Genomic DNA, 17260 nt, shown 5'->3' on the forward strand with positions numbered 1-17260 from the left:
ACACAGTAAAGCCGTAAACTTGAAATGACACAAAAATAATAAATTGTATTTCACTTTCATATTGTGCCCTGGTTTTCATAGCATTGGCATCATTAGCGCTGTGCGCTCTGTTTTCACTTCTTGTGGATGTATTTTGAGTAGTTGTATCATTCTTAATGTACAGAATATTGTGTTAAATGCATTCGCAACTGAAGGATTTAGAACCATGATATGCCGGCTTTGCTTACTGATTCCAAGAGTTCTCCCTCATCAAAAATTCTACATTCTCTCCATTACCAGACCCACAAGTATTTAGACTCATTCAGTTTTTTCCCCTCTAATTTCTAGATTTTTTCCACCGATTCATCTCGTTCCAACTTTAAACTATTCAGCTTATGTCTACTGATTCCAAGAATTCTGCCGTATTAAAAATTCTAACTTAAAACTGCACAGGTGTTCACTCACTAAATATTGTACAACTGAAACCTCCACAGTCACTTTGCTGATGTTGGTCTACTTGTCCAAATGTTTTTTTAAATTATTTTGCCTGTTAATATTAATTATATTTGAACTCGTTTTTTTTCTTTTAGGGTCCAACTTTCTAAAAAGCTTTATTTGCATCCAGGCATTTATCAATTCATAAACGTGAAGTATAGAATTGTTAAAATGTAATGACAATGAATAAAACTAACCAAATTTTGATCCCTCATGACAAACTATACGGTATTCTAAGTTGTGTATCACATGCAGTTGCAAAAATCTGGAATTTAAAAAATATCTCTTGTCTCATAGCTACGGCACATCAAACCCAAATGTTTTTAGTTTGCAGCAAAAAAATTAAAAGCCTTATAATCAGTCCATTTGCAAACTTTGGCAAAACTTCAACATTTACACATAATTTATTAGACACAATATTGCTACTTTGACACAACGCTATAAGTTGGTCGTTTGAGTCTTCTTTTCCTGTAATTTACATAGAATCTGACAACTTGAAAAAGTAACACCAGACTTTCCCCTTCTTTTTTATGCACTTCACAATCACTCCATTCTCTTACTTTTTTTCATCCCACCATTCCACCGCTGTAATCATCTACGCATCGACCTCGCATCATCAATCCACCTCATCACTTTTCACCTTTAAACCCCGCCCTCCTCTTCCTCCCGCTCCCCTGCCACTGTTGCCAAGGAAACAACAGGCCATTGGGTTGCTGGTAAATCTAGTGACATTGTCTTTCTATTACCTGTGGGTCCGATTCCTGATAAAGAGGACAAAGCGTGGGAAAGCGACGAGTGACTGCAGCTTAAGCGTTTGTAAAACGCTGCCGTCTTAATTCGTCCAACTTGCAGTGACAAAAGAGCCAGAGGGGAAAATGTTTACGGTGGCAAATAAATATGACTCCCGCTGCTGTAAGTACACCGCTAAGAAATCTGCTGGGATCTTAACAACCTCCCGCACAGATGTGCAATATAGCCCATCATTGTGGAGATGTTCATCTTTTGTTGATTTCATCAGAAAGAAGTTGATTAAACCCTTTGGACGAGTATGAGATTTTGTCGTCAGATTGTGGCAAATCCTCCCTAAAAGTGGCAGAGATGGAGTCGGAAACGACGGGACAATAATGATGCAAGTGAACGTACACTCGTTGCCCACTTTGTTATCATAATGATTGCTAATGGTTGGTATGTCTTAGTTGTTGTTGTTTTTTAATACAGATTTTTTCATCTAATTCTATTATGCAATGTGTAAATACCACATGATTGTCATCATATCGTTGCAGATTTTGGAAGGCCCTCAATCTAATGAGATATTTAAAGTTATAATGCTCAGTTAGGTATCACTGTCAGCCTTTTGGGGAGGTATTTGTTTTAATTTTGTCGATGATTGCGGATGTGGTTTGGAAGTGGTGCAGAACTGCACGCTTCAGCAACAATTGTCATTTGACGGGACAACAAGATGAAATCAAACATGGGGATGCTATTCACTAGAGTCACCATTGTCGGGATAATTTCTACTTGAGCGACGTACTAGAAGTTTGTTGGTTTGACTCCCCTAAAACGTGTTGAGGAGGTTTGGATGAAATAATATCGCATCGATAATGGCTGGTGGCAAGAGTGACTACATCACATGCGCGGACAGAAGACTGCTCAAGTTGACCAGCCAACGCAAGACTCCCCATTCCCTTCTTTGATTTTTGTGGTTTTAATCCACCCCCTCCCCTCATCCCTCACTTTTTTCATCCGTCCTCTCTGTTCTTCAAAATGTTTTTCTTATTCTTTTTCAACTTCATACCGCTCTCCCTTTCTCTGCAGAAATCAATGGTCGTTCTCTCAATAGGAGGTCACACGGTTGGCCTTGCAGTTTTTCAATTACAAGCAGACTGCAGTCACCACACAATACACACACACGGGAACACACACTCACCTGAGCTGCGTGGCTAGCAGACAGAGTAAATGGAGCAAAGAGGAGAACGAACAATTTGGATGTTGGAAAGGCAAGAGAGCGAAATAAGGGAAAAGGCCAAAGCATAAAGGTTTCGAGTCCAAATGGAATTTCATGTTATCCTCTTCCTTTGTAAGTTCAGTTCAATGGAAGTGTGTAAATATCCACTTTGAACGACTAAATAAGTTTGACTGCAAGAATGTAAAAACAAAGAATGAATGAATGTATCCAGGTGTTAGCTAAATTACATACACAGCTCAAGATGAAGTAAAAAAAAAACGACTTCAAGGAAGCTTATTATCCATTTCACAGTAAAAACAAGAAAATGTTTCCAGTCTATGATGAAGCCTTATTTTAGCTTTCATTGGTCTGTACTCATTTTTTCAACATCCATCCAGCCATGCATTTATTTCTATACCCCTTATACTTTTCAGAGGAGGCGGAGTCTATCCCAGCCTTCACACCTTCACCTCTGGCCCTCCCTGTGTGGAGTTTGCATGTTCTCCCCGGGCCCGCGTGGGTTTTTTCCGGGCACTCCGGTTTCCTCCCACATCCCAAAAACATGCTTGGTAGGCCGATTGAAGACTCCAAATTGTCCCTAGGTGTGAGTGCGAGTGCAAATGGTTGTTTGTCTCTGTGTGCCCTGCGATTGGCTGGCAACCGGTTCAGGGTGTCCCCCGCCTACTGCCCGATGACGGCTGGGATAGGCTCCAGCACACCCGCGACCCCCGTGGGGACTAAGCGGTTCAGAAAATGGATGGATGGATATATATATATTGCCATATAAAGCAGTTAACCAAATGTTTGATTTTTATGTTTTGATTGGCGAATATAAATACAAGGGTTAGGGTGAGTGAACAAATCACTTCCTAAAGTGATTCGTTCTTTTTTCAGTTCATACGACTTCAACCACTAGGTGTCAGTAATGCGCATTGAAGCTGGTGCCACCACGCCGTAAATCAAAACGAAGAAGAAAATGACGTAACTTCCCGTTCACGAACGAGTCGTGAATTGCTTTTCCCGTTCCGAACTGAACGGATCTGTGAGTGAACGAGTCAGTGATTTGCATTTCCAGTTCATCGCGTGAACGGATCAGTGAGGGAACGAATCCTGACTTTACCGTTCGCGAACGAGTTAATGGGTGAACTGCCTTCCCGTGCATCAACGGATCAGTCAGTGAATGTGTTGCGTCTCCTGGCGTGAACTACTATGTTAGCCAGAATGTCGATTTACGATTTGCCAAGGAAAGAAAGAACCACTCACTGAAACATCACTTCTTTTATGCATGTTTTCTCCAAGGTAACGGCTAACTTTATTGCATGAAAGGATGCGCCGTTATGCAACAACGGGGAGATTATGCTTCTCTTTGGGTAATCTTGATTTTATAACACTTGTAGTAGTTTTTAAATGACGTGTATGCATATATACGCCTAAATATTGTTATCCAATATATCTACTACAATTTCACATTAGGTTGCTGGTTTGAAATTTACTTTTAATATTATTATTTTCAAATAAACATTTATGTTATAACTTGTCTGGTGTTTTATTCCTTGTTTTTTTATTCGCCAATTAAAACATAAAAATCAGACATTTGGTTAACTGCTTTATATGACAATATGTGTAGGTACACCTCATGGATACTTCAATAGGTACACTACACGAGGTAACAAAAAAAAAGACTAAATAAATAAAGGGTTAATTGAACAATAAAAGCACATTTATGTACATTATCACACCTGGGATCGAACTAAGTTTTTACGGAGCAAGAGCCCGTGTCATTATCCAGTCGACTATTTCGACCTGAAAGCCCACCGTGGTCTGCACTGTTTTGTACTAGTGATGTGCATTCCAGTTAAGAACTGAATCTTTAGAATCGGTTCACTCAAAATATTTGTTCAAAAGAATCGTTCACTGAATCGTTCGCTACACTTTCTTATTTATTCATTCTTTTTTTTTTTGTACCTAATAACAGGCCTCTTCATTAGGGAAATATCATGGTCAAAGGTCACAGGTATCAAACTCCAGTCCTCGGGGCCGCATTCCAACATGTTTTCCAAGATTCCCTCGTTAAGTGCACCTGCGTGAAAAGTTTTTGGTCATTTTCACGTTCTGCAGGAGCTAAAACTTTTCACGCAGGTGCACTTAACGAGGGAATCACACGGCCACTCCATTAGGTACACCGCCATTTTCAAGTGGACCTAATAACAAGCCACTTTATTAGGGAAATATCATGGTCAAAGGTCACAGGTGTCAAGCTTTAGTCCTCGGGGCCGCATTCCAACATGTTTTCCAAGAGTCCCTCGTTAAGTGCACCTGCGTGAAAAGTTTTTGGTCATTTTCACGTTCTACAGGAGCTAAAACTTTTCACGCAGGTGCACTTAACGAGGGAATCACACGGACACTCCATTAGGTACACCGCCATTTTCAAGTGTACCTAATAACAGGCCACTTTATGAGGGAAATATCATTGTCAAGGTCACAGGTGTCAAGCTCTAGTCCTCGGGGCCGCATTCCAACATGTTTTCCAAGATTCCCATTGTTAAGTGACCTTTGACCATGATATTTCCCTAATAAACTGGCCTGTTATTAGGTACACTTGAAAATGGCGGTGTACCTAATGGAGTGTCCAAGTGACGTCACAGATTAAACAGCCAATCAGGAGGTGGGAGTGAAGGCGGGTGTGGCACTTTTCACTTTCACTTAAGCTTTTTCCCTATTGAAGTGGCCTGTGATTAGGCACACCTCATGGACACTACAATAGGTACACTACACGAGGTAAAAAAAAGAAAAAAGAATAAATAAGTAAGAAAGTGTAGTGAACGATTCGGTGAACGATTCGGTGAACGATTCTTTTGAACAAATATTTTGAGTGAACCGATTCGAAGGATTCAGTTCACTTAATAACTGGAATGCACATCACTAGTACAAAACAGTGCAGACGACCATGCGCTCCCAGGTCAAAATAGCCGACAGGATAGTGACACGGGCTCTTTCTCCGTAAAGACTTGGTTCGATCCCAGGTGTGAGTATGTGCTTTTATTATGCAATTAACCCTTTATTTATTCTTTTTTTTTTTTTTACCTCGTGTAGTGTACCTATTGAAGTGTCCATGAGGTGTACCTACAAATATTGTCATATAAAGCAGTTAACCAAATGTCTGATTTTTATGTTTTAATTGGCGAATAAAAAAACAAGGAATAAAACACCAGACAAGTTTTAACATAAATGTTTATTTGAAAATAATAATATTAAAAGTAAATTTCAAACCAGCAACCTAATGTGAAATTGCAGTGGATATATTGGATAACAATATTTAGGCATATATATGCATACACGTTATTTAAAAACTACTACAAGTGTTATAAAATCAAGCTTACCCAAAGAGAAGCATAATCTCCCCATTGTTGCATAACGGCGCATCCCTTCATGCAATAAAGTTAGCCGTTAGCTTGGAGAAAACGTGCATAAAAGAAGTGGTGTTTCAGTGAGTGGTTCTTTCTTTCCTTGGCAAATCGTAAATCGACATTCTGGCTTACATAGTTCACGCCAGGAGATGCAACACGTTCCCTGACTGATCCGTTGATGCACGGGAAGACAGTTCATCCATTGACTCGTTCGCGAACGGGAAAGTCAGGATTCGTTCCCTCACTGATCCGTTCTCGCGATGAACTGGAAATGAAAATCACTCACTCACTGACTCGTTCACTCACAGATCCGTTCAGTTGGTGAACAGGAAATGCAATTCACGACTCGTTCGTGAACGGGAAGTTACGTCATTTTCTTCTTCGTTTTTATTTACGGCGAGGTGGCACCAGCTTCAATGCGCATTACCGGCACCTACTGGTTGAAGTCATGTGAACTGAAAAAAGAACGAATTGCTTTAGGAAGTGATTCGTTCACTCTCGTTCACTGAAAAAAAAAAAAAAAAAACGTTCTTTTGAACGAATCGTTCACTCACGAGCCAACACTAACAGCAACACACACATAAACTGAGTATGTCCCGATGCCACAACATGAAATCTCAAGATTCTCCGATTTGCCACGCATGCACGATTAGCAAGTGGCTGACCAGGCCTTGCGCGAACTGACCTGTGGTTTGGCGATCCTGTTTACAATGCGCTCGGTATTTAATGTTGGACAATTTCCCACGGCACAGCTGAACATCTCTCACGGCACACCAGTGTGCCGAAACACTGCGTTAGAGCATCAGTCACTCTTTTTGCAATGTTGTGGATAAATTTTATTCGCAATCACTGGCCCATATTTTTACGAGTATTCAAAGAATGTCACCCAATACAATACAAATTAATTGATATGGCTATTTATGAATAAGAAAGTATGAGGGATTCAATAAAGGGAAAGTGATGTGCTGTGATGAGAGGCCAGAAAAGAGGAGAGAAGAGAAAAGCACAGCAGGAAAGATGGGCTGATAGAAGAGGAAGAAAGGGAGAAAGGTAAGTGGTGACAGTGACATGAAAATAAAAACAAAGGGAAAGACTGTGGCTGGCTCAGATGCCGAGGGAGTGTTGGGGCGGGGAGGCGTGCAAAATGGGAGGATGGGGGAGAAAAGGGGAGAGGGCGCCAAGCCTTGCAACCTCAGGGGTTATTGGGTCGTGGACAACCAATCTCTCTCAGCTTAATCAACAGCAGCAGAGGTGATTGCAACACCGCAGGGGGGGGGGGGGGGCTTGGGGGGGGTTTGGAGGGAGGTGAGGGGTTTGGCAAACTGATAGAATGAATGGGAAGGTGTTGGAAGGCGGTGGGGATGAAGCTGGGAGATGGGGGAAAAGATTGGTCAGACAAAAGGGAAGAAAAGTGGAGAGGTAGAAAGAGAAAATGGCAAAGCTGAGAAAGGAAGAAGAAAGGAGGACGAGGACTGAAGAAGATGGAGGATTAAATCACAGGACTGTTTACAAAATTGACAGATTAAGGATTACAAATTATGTATCTGTTTTCCGTCCATTAGACAAAATAACTGATGGTTTTCTTCTATTTATAAAATAATAAGAATGACTCCATCAGAACCTGTGGATGAGGAGAACTCATTTTATTGTGTTTGGGTTGTCTGAGTAATTTCATGACTAGCCTGCTGGCTTATATTGTCGCTCGACACTACCTTATCGGTTTCCCCAATAAAATCACAATTCACGGTTTTCATGTATCACGTTTTGCCGTTTATTTGACTATAGAGGAAGACATGCTGAAACTCCATGACTCAATTTCTGTTTTAAACAATAGAGACAGGTAATACAATAAATCAAAAGCAAATAAATACATTCAAACATAAAGGGGGGGGGGGATTATAAAGTGATTCTACTAAATGCACTTTTCAGATGAACACACAAGAAAAATTCAACTTTTGGCAGCAGATATTGCCTTAAAGTACAAACAGCAGGGAACCTCATTCAACTGTTTGCACTGCTTTTTTCGCTCCCCAATTGTGCGTTGCAGTCAAGCGGTAAGTGTTGTCCTGTGGCTATAACTTAAAACTGTATTGTTTTGCATTGACCTTAGCATATTTAGCGCATAGCTTATCCTGACCGTGTTTGTAATTAGCGGTACACAAACACTGTGAAAACCTTGTACACGTCAATAATAATATTCAGGTTGACATTTCATGCAACCTCAGCTATGGATGTACATAAGAGTGTTGAGGGACTTTTTTTGCAACCTTATCCCTTACCTTATTATTTGGAAGCACAAGCATCTGTGAATTATGCGGAGAGATTTTTTGTTACAAAGTGGGATTTTGGATGCATTTAAAGGGGGAGATGGTTGATACCAAATACCAGTAGTGCCAATTTTGACAAGAATCTAACATGGAACTTGTGATATTCTCATCTCCCCTTCAATGTCCCTTGTGATCTTCTTATCCTTAAATGAACCAAGCACATTGAGATTGAAATCTCGTTTTAGAGCGAAACCATAGCTATCAATCGGTGAATGGTCAAGCACGTCATTTGGTAAATTCACTTTTCTCAAAAGAAACCATTTGTAAAACTCTAAATAATAGGAAAAAAAATAAACTCTAAGTGTAAAAGGCACATTATAATGTAAACATGGGGAAAAAAAACAAATGAATATCTTTAGGGGGAGATTTACATGTTCCATTCCGGTCTAAAGAGACAGGAAGGAATTTTCTTGTTAGCAAGAGTTGTCCCTTTTGAACATAATAACTGATGAAGACGCATCAATGATGGCTACGTAAAGGATGAACTGCTCAGCTTTCAGCAGAGTCAACCTTGAAACAACCTGCTACGAAACATGGTATGCTAAACAGCAGTTAGAAAAAAATCATCTCTAGAATTGAGACAAGGCTGTTTTTAAAGTCATCATTGTCATTAACACTTTTACACTTTAACCCCACCCAGTGTCCACACTATAATTGAAAAAGCACAATCCTCCGACCGCAGTCAGTCAGATAAACAAAAAGGTTGGTGGGAGGGGCCGAGATGATGGAATGTAAGAATTAAACTTTGGCAAGAAAAAGAAAAGTGACTACAAATCAAATTGTCTTTCATGTTATTTTTGATGGGATGAAGCAGAGTAATACTTCTATTTATACACAAACCTTAATTTAGTTAAATATTCTTATAATTGCTGACTTTTTGTTAATGTGATCACGTTTCAAACTTTCCCACCAATTCCAATAGGCAAAGAGATCACTAAATTGTGTCTGTGTAAACAAATGAGATGCCAATAAAGCTTATTTCAACCACTTTCTCTGATAATACGTTTCCTTTAGAAGGTGAAAGTCTGTATGAAAGCCTCTTCCTTTATTCTGTGTTTTTCCACATTGGACAGTGCATGATGTCTCCAGAGTCCTTATGGGCAGAGCCCAAATGTGTGTTTGTGTGTGTGTGTGTGTGTGTGTGTGTGTGTGTGTGTGTGTGTGTGTGTGTGCGTTTGTGTGTGTACGCTTGTCTTCGTACATGTTCTATGACAGTTTCTGGGTGGCGAAAAAGGCCTTGGTCTCGCCGCAGGTGGGATTGGTGCACAGTGGGCAGCGCAGGGTCAGCTGGCGGGAACATGGCTCATTGGACTTCAGATGAGACTGGACCAGTTCTGCCAGAGCCTGGACAAGACATGCAGACTCATTGGTTTCTTTCTTTCTTTCTTTCTTTCTTTCTTTCAAATGGCCTTGATTTGCCCTACAAGTCAAGATCAAAATGTTCCTTTCCTCGATTATCATGGGGGTTACCTTCCCAAAAATTCCCACAATAAGTGATATCCGCGAAGCAGAGGTTGACTTTATTATTAATCATTACGACAATTAGTATTATTATAACTATTCTAATATATATTATGATATCTACATATGTATTTTTACGACGCAACGTTATCCGAAAATGGCTTACCTTAACTAGAATCCTGCTGTGTATTTCTACCAAAACCTGATGGATTAATGGAACTTTAAATGCTTGTTGTTGTACAAAATGAAAGTTAGTAACAATGAGCGCTGTATCTTCTTTAATTTCTTCTTCTAGTGTGCCGTCTTCTCTCGTGCATGAGGGTGAGGAAGCGGCATTTTACTTTCACTTTGAACAATAACATGAACAAGGTGCGCATAAAACCACTGGAATTGCACCTTTGGCTAAAGATGTCGGATTACAGTTAAGGTAAGATGTCTTAAACTTTAACATAAGTTTTTTTTTTGCCAATGTTTTGTCGTGCTTGTACTGCAGTCAGTCACAGAGCGTAACTTTAGTTGATTTATTTTAATTTTATATGCCAAAATTACTTAAAGGGGAAGAAGCTATTTAAACTGAATAAATATAACAGTCATCCTCTGCTATTGATTCACACGCGTGCACGCACGCACACACACACACACACACACGCACGCATGCATGCATGCATGCATGCACGCACACACACGGCGCTGCCAGGGGGTCTCTGAGCAAAGGCAGGCTTGACCAGCCAGACAGCTGGGCAGTTCAGTTCTACTGTAGTCAGCTCTTAAGATTCCCATTGATCCACTCCTTGCTTTAATAAACCTTTCTCTCCCTCGCACTCTCTCGCACACACACACACACACACACACACAAAATACAACACTAAAAAGAACTATTAGAGTTGCAGCAGTTAGCTGTTGTAGAGCAGACGGTCAAGGGAGGCAGTGGAGTAGGAAGGAGTGAGGGATAGAAAGACGAGGCACAAACGAGACAGGAGTAAAAAGGAAAGACGGACGATACTTATACTTATTCCACAAAACGGTTTGCAGTGGTCTTCTAACGCATCTACCCTGCATTGCACACACCCTCCTCCCTTCCTTCATTCAATCACACAACTACAGCACTTTCTCTGTGTATTATGTGCACAGTTGCTTCGAGTCATACGTGAATGTGGCCGAGCCATTAGCAATTTAAGATCATGGAAAGAAGAAGTGGTGCAATTATTTTGTGTGCTTCATACAATACTCAACTACAGGAGTCGAAGCAATTGTATTCGTCTGCATAGGAAGCCATAGACGAGTAGTCTACTGTACATAAAATGCTTCAATTGCACTTCGATGCCCCAAATTGAAAATATTATTTTTATACTGTGTCATGTGTAAATTTCAATCTTTTGATAAATAAGAAAACATTTCTTATACCCCTGTGCAGAAATGTAAAATTGACGTGTGAGTGCATGCACATACCTTCATAAAGAGAGGATTCCCGTTCAACGACTCTGCTCTTCTGAGGTTCTCCACACCACACTGACATTGGAGGGAGAAGACATCAAAATAAAATCAGATTCAAAGAAAAAAGGTACAATAAATGACCCCAAATGTTCACAATGTGTCCACAATTTGGCAAAAGCCTTTTGTCTTTGTGTAACAAACACAAGCATTTTGTTCTGAACTTCCAATTATTCCAACAGTAGGTTTCATTCTCTTGGCTATTGAGACACTTGAACTGCCTCAGATTGTTCAGTGTCACTGAGGGCCCTATAAAAAAATTATATATATTATGTTCGCCGTTGAAACTGTGGGGACATCTTTTAATTATGAAGCTTTGACAATGATAACATTTGCAAACGGTGCATTTACGTAAATATTGGGAGTTCAAATTCGTTTGAAGTTTGTAGTTTATGAATAAAACACTAGTGCAGGAAATGTGCAGCAGTGTGTGCGTGTGTGTGTGCGTGTGTGCGTGCGTGCGCGCATGTGTGTGTCTTTGTGGCACCAGTCACATTGATCTGTGGTCACCTTGCTGGTGCCTTCCGACAGACATGCCACTCGGCTGCTGGACATAGACAGAACCTAACACACATCCTGAACAATTTATCTGTAGACCAGCGATCCACTGATGTTACTTGATCCTGTAGACAGTAAAGGGGTCCAGACTGGTCCGCCAAAAATGATAGACCGCTAAATTAGGTGGCCATGGCAATGAGACACTGTTCTCCTTTTTAATGGACGTTGACATTAAAATGTTGTTCAATTATAAAGTATACATTGTTGCATTGTTATATTTTGTCAAAAACTTGGAGTCAGGAGCCAAAATTTTACTAAAAAGTTTTATGGTATTTTGTTGTATAACTTTCTACGTCCATCATTCACTGTACAAGTGTACAAGTATGTACAAGTATTGTAATGAGAATAAGTAGTTAAAGTTTGCATAAACTGCTCCTCAATGGATCTAATAGTCACTCAAAGTTGACTCAGACACCGATCTAGGTTTTACTCAGACGGCCAGTCGACAGACAGTGCGGTTTTTCCAGACTTGATAAAACCGTTGCAACTTCTTACCTCCTCACCCAGCACCTGTCCATACTCAATATCCAGCTCGTGTAAAGTCTCGATGTGGTCGGACGTGAAGGCGATTGGCACGAGCAGGATGTTCTTTTTCCCCCTTTCACAAAGCCCTTTAATGACCTCGTCGGTCTGGGGGCCGAGCCACGCCATGGGCCCCACCTGAGAGATGAACACAATGCGCACCCGAAATTAGATAGACAAGTGGCTCCATCTTGAGGTAACAAAATGAACATCACCAACTTGCAGTGGACTGAAAGGGGTATTGAACATGTGCATATTCTGTTAATAAAAACTATTATTTTCAACAGATATTAGTGACTATAAATGAACAAGCAAAATATCAAATCAGCTACAATGTAGTAATAAACACTGAATGGAGAATTCTACACTGCCATGACAATTGAGGGCACCTTCATACAGGTCTTCACTTTGAATATGGACATCTAATTATTCTTTGGATTGTTTTACATTATGTGTTCAACCTACTATTAGCCAAAAAAAACAATATTCAATTTTGTGAGACACTGTAAGATTGATGAATTAAAATACCAAATAAAGGTTCATTTAAAAAATGTACCTAAATAAATGTTTCAAAAATAAAACACTGTTAAAGCTCAAAAGTAAAATCATAGTTGTAAGTTTTAAAAATGCTTTCACGCATTAACGGTTAAGAAGTCACGGCAGAATGATGACCACTAGAAAGAGCCACTGAACCTTTGTGTGTCCTTCAGAGCTATGCCAAACTAGATAACCACCAGATAGATCCACTGGACCAGCACTTTAAATTCTGAAGTGTGTGTGAAGTTACCCTGGACTGCCACACTAGTCTGTAAGGGTTACAGTGTCCAAGTCTCTCCATAACTCTCTGGACTGTAGCACCCACTTCCTGGGGGTATGGATCGCCTCGGTTTACAACCTGCAAACAATACACAACAGTAGGACGGTCGGTCATGAGTACAGTAGGGGCGTAAACATGTATGGCTTAATTGTTCGCAAATGTGTTTGTTTCTTCGGGTAAATATATCATGCGATTAATTTTACTGTATAACAAAATGTTTTCAGATTTGGTCTTTTGATAATGGATTTCATATTAAAATAACATTAGAGGTAAAGTAAGAGAATAAAGCAGGACATCCAAGATCATGTTACACTTACAGCCATGGGAAGTGAATGTGCTGAGAATAGAATCACTACATCATCTCTCTTTTCTTCTGGAAACTTCAGCAGCTCATTACTCACGTGTTCTGCAAAACACTGCACATACACACAAGCACGCAGACAAGTGTTATTTTCATCAAATAAAATGCAGCTTTCCTCTACCAAAATGACATATTGAGATCTGATTATGTAGCTTGCAAGCAGTTTCGACTCATGATTTGCTATGAAAACGCTGAGCCTAAATGTCATGTTGCCTTGTTCTTTCTGCCCCATTAGTGTGTGCATGCGTTCGTGTCTAACCTCCACCAGAAGAGGGTGAGTAGGCCAACGGTCAATGACACTCCAGCACATTTTTGGCCTCTCACCTCTGCTTCTGTAGTAACGGTAAATGGCGTTTAAACTGCTACCTGTTTAGACAACAACAAAGAACCACATTTAGAACATAAATACGTTTTGTTGTTAATAGCTTGTCAGTTGTAATGTCATCCTTAATTTCTGCAGTTCGAATCGCAAACTGTCAAGCCCCCACCATTTTAAATATAAGTTCAAACAAAAAAATGTGCACGCAAACTGCAAAATATGTGAGCTAGTTGACAGGTGGACAATCACAGGGTGGACATTTTTGGCTAACGCTAATCATAACAACAGCGGATAATAAAACATAAATAAAATAAAGGAAGAGTAGTTTTTTAGAGATTTTTTTTGTAAAGGTATGTGTACAAACGTCAATAAGAACCCAGAGTTTTATTATTGGGCTGCACATCATGAGCCTGATGTGGAGCCCAAGGTACTTTAACTTCATAGTGATAAAATATAATATACATAATATGATGTGTGTTTTTGACCTGTGGTTGAGCAGCTATACTGAGGATATTGTGTGAATGCCACAGCTCGGTCCACTCCGTCTTTCTCCATCTCCTCGATGGCCTCTTCAGTCAGTGGGTGGACATACCGGAAACCGATGTAGAACTTATGAGGGGCTGGTGGGAAAGAAAATGAACATTTTCAAAGTGCTATGTAAGTAAGACTATAATTGTTTTGGGTGAGGTGTACAGGAGACTTGCAGGGGACAAGTTGTCAACAATATCAGATTTGGATTTGGTGGTCATTCGACAGTTTATTTTGACTTGCAGCTAAGGCCGTGTTGTTATCAGTGAGGTGTGAAGCAGGCGTGTGAGTAGCCACTCCTTCAACGACATGCTATCTTTATTTTGCACCCGCAGAATGCAGCTGATACAAACAAATCCTAATCCAGAAACTGTTGAAGTGCTTATAAATTAAAATGCTGTTTGGATGGATATTCACACTCACCTGTCTCAGGGCTCATTTCATCCAACAGCTTCACCATGCCCTCTCCCTGCATGGCGGTCCAACGTTTGATGGGTGAGCCTCCTCCAATCTTACTATACTGCTCCTGGATCTTGGGCGTGCGGCGCTTGGCAATGAATGGGCCAAGTTTACTGTGGATGAGCGAAGAACGATTACACATATAAAATGTACTGTACATTACCGACAATCAAGAAATGATCCAACGTTTTTGGACTGTTGACACAATTGATCTAAACCAGACATTACAAAGATTTAACCCACTGACAGTCACATGAACGCAAGGGGGCTGTCTACATCTTCAAGGTAACATGCAGAATGAGACTGAATGTAGATCAACCTTCACCTTGCAGGTCTATTTATCATAACCAAATAAAAGATCAAATTAAAATTTTACAAATGTGTGTCAACTAAGTCGTACTTCTGTACTGGGAGTTTCATCAAGTCTGTGTCCATGAAGAGCCTCAACAGGAAATCATGTACATCTTCTAGTTTCTCAGGTCCTCCCATGTTTAGCATCAAGATGCCTGTCTTGGGTTTCCTGCAAAACAGGTTCAAAAGCAGTAATTAAGTTCAATGCCATTTCCCCGCCTCCCCTGCAAAGAAAAAAAAAATACAAGCGTGCAGGCATTTCACCTATTGTCCTGTGTTTCTGGGGTCACATTATGGGCCAAAGCTGCAACAGTAGCATGAGTCCTTGTGCAAAGGCTGACACTGCTCCTGGCAACTGCAGCAGATAAAAAATTAATTAATCTGACATATCCATTGCTCAGGAAAGTGAATGACTAAGACGTGCATGTTGACACGAGATGAACTTTACAATCAGTCACTTTTTGCTTCAAAATAAACTTCTATATCCTCAAACAACCGATAGTAACACCCATTTCCTCTTTTTTTTTTTGTAAGTCAATAATGTCAAGATAAAAGAAAACATGTCTAACAGCGCAATTCTGTCCACAATACAAGAATCATTCATTTCTCGTGCGGCAATACCGTGAGACACCACCAGGGTCCCTATTGATATTACGCAAGTTGAAAATGCTGTAATTGCATAACTCAGACTAAATACACCACTGGAAAAAAAAAAGATATTTCTGGCTATAACGGTTATTATTCAAATGAACATACTGGAATCAATACATATATTTTATTACGAAAAAGTAACACGGAATAGTCATCGTACTCATTCTGACCTGTAGGTAAAAACGTCGAATTTGGGGTTAACCGGTAACGGAAATATACATTTTGCTTACAAAATAAAAGAATTTAGAGCGAGGCTTTTGAACTTTTAATAGCGATGAAATGGCCTAAATTGAAGATAATCTGGACTACAAAAACTTACTTCAGATAATAAGATCTGTTAAAAACCCGAATTTACAGGAAGGTGAATTACAGTTACGACAAAATATTTTTATTGTGGAAAGTCCACAGCGGGAAATGAGCGTTATGCATCTACCTTGTCGCTGATTTATGAAACTGATGCCAATGTCAACGATGTATTAGTGTAATTTACTCCAAGCATGGCTACATAGTTGATTCGCAAGTGTAATTAGGCTACACCTAAGACACAACTTTAGTTTACTTCGTATAAAATGTATGCAAATAAATCGCAATTTGTATTTCTAAACATAGCCTCGCCTGAGCTAACTCAGCTCGGTAGTACTACTCACATTGGATCAAGCGACCGGCGTTGCCCAGGACTGTCATCATTATAGTTTCCAATTTTTGTCACTCGCCCCCCCCAAAAAATAACCTGACAAATAAGTCGTGCACTTCTTGTCTCTGTAACTGTGCAAGCGAGTCTTCCTCTGTCCCGCGTATTTTGTTGTCCGATGTGTCAACGAGATTCCTTCAGCTATCGCTTCCAGCTGGCTGTTACCAATGATGTCAAGTTCGGCAGCATGTTTATTACTTCCGGATATTATTTAACGGTACAACTTTCCCAAAACGGACTTTTTCCCCCCTACGAATTACCTACCATGCAATACCGACAAGACATAACATTCTTACAGCGTAAAGTAAGTTGAAATTGAAAGGAAGGTTGAACAAAGTTACTTCCTATTTTTGTAAAAAGTACTAAAACAACAATGATTATAACCTATCTACGCGTAAAGAGTCCGTTTTCTGTTTTGATTGTTGTAAAAGTTATGATTGTTATTTATTTATCTATTTTAAATGGAACTGGGGATACTTAATTGTTCAGGTCCAATGATGTGACTTCCGTTTGATTACTTACTATAGCTTGACAGCTTGATGCGAATCTGCTACAATTACGTCACACTACCCGGTCTACGTAACATAACCACACCTTCGTTGTAGTAGACGCACCCACTCTTTGGAGCACTTGTGTCAAACACAAGGCCCGGGGGCCAGATACGGCCCGCCACATCATTTTATGTGGCCCGCGAAGAAAAATTGTGCATCAAATTCGTGTCTCATTACTAGAATTGCAAATTGTCTTCACTTTTAATAATATCTTTTTTTTTTTTAAATATCTGACCAGTTTTTACTCGTCTGATTTGAAAACAACTTATTTGTCAGTTTTGTTGCTTTTACTGTATATAATATGAGGTGCTCATACATTTATTTGGGTTGACAGTCATAATGGCCCT

The 17260-nt window shown here is 40.0% G+C and overlaps 2 protein-coding genes across 5 annotated transcripts in view; both read right to left on the reverse strand.

Annotated features, from left to right (window-relative positions):
* Window positions 1-17260, reverse strand: part of LOC119131662 (lymphocyte antigen 75-like) — a 1013224-nt gene that overhangs the window by 923936 nt on the left and 72028 nt on the right. The gene's annotated exons all lie outside the window — the stretch shown is intronic.
* fech (ferrochelatase) lies at window positions 7574-16571 on the reverse strand. Of its 4 annotated transcripts, none has more exons than XR_005099699.1 (12): window positions 16319-16570; window positions 15285-15375; window positions 15070-15189; window positions 14634-14782; window positions 14168-14302; window positions 13623-13729; window positions 13320-13418; window positions 12973-13080; window positions 12159-12323; window positions 11064-11123; window positions 9309-9497; window positions 7574-9272 (listed from the first exon to the last, which is right to left on the reverse strand). XR_005099699.1 is itself a non-coding variant. In XM_037266429.1 (12 exons), exons 1-11 carry the CDS (start codon window positions 16356-16358, stop codon window positions 9360-9362), a joined length of 1212 nt encoding a protein of 403 aa, XP_037122324.1. In that variant the 5' UTR covers window positions 16359-16571; the 3' UTR covers window positions 7574-9290; window positions 9323-9359. The 4 variants fall into 4 exon arrangements, 3 of the variants coding, with proteins under 3 accessions (XP_037122324.1, XP_037122323.1, XP_037122322.1); XM_037266429.1 differs by having other exon boundaries at window positions 7574-9290; window positions 9323-9497; window positions 16319-16571; XM_037266428.1 differs by having other exon boundaries at window positions 7574-9293; window positions 9326-9497.

Source organism: Syngnathus acus, chromosome 12 (assembly GCF_901709675.1).
Source record: "Syngnathus acus chromosome 12, fSynAcu1.2, whole genome shotgun sequence".
NCBI lineage: Eukaryota > Metazoa > Chordata > Actinopteri > Syngnathiformes > Syngnathidae > Syngnathus > Syngnathus acus.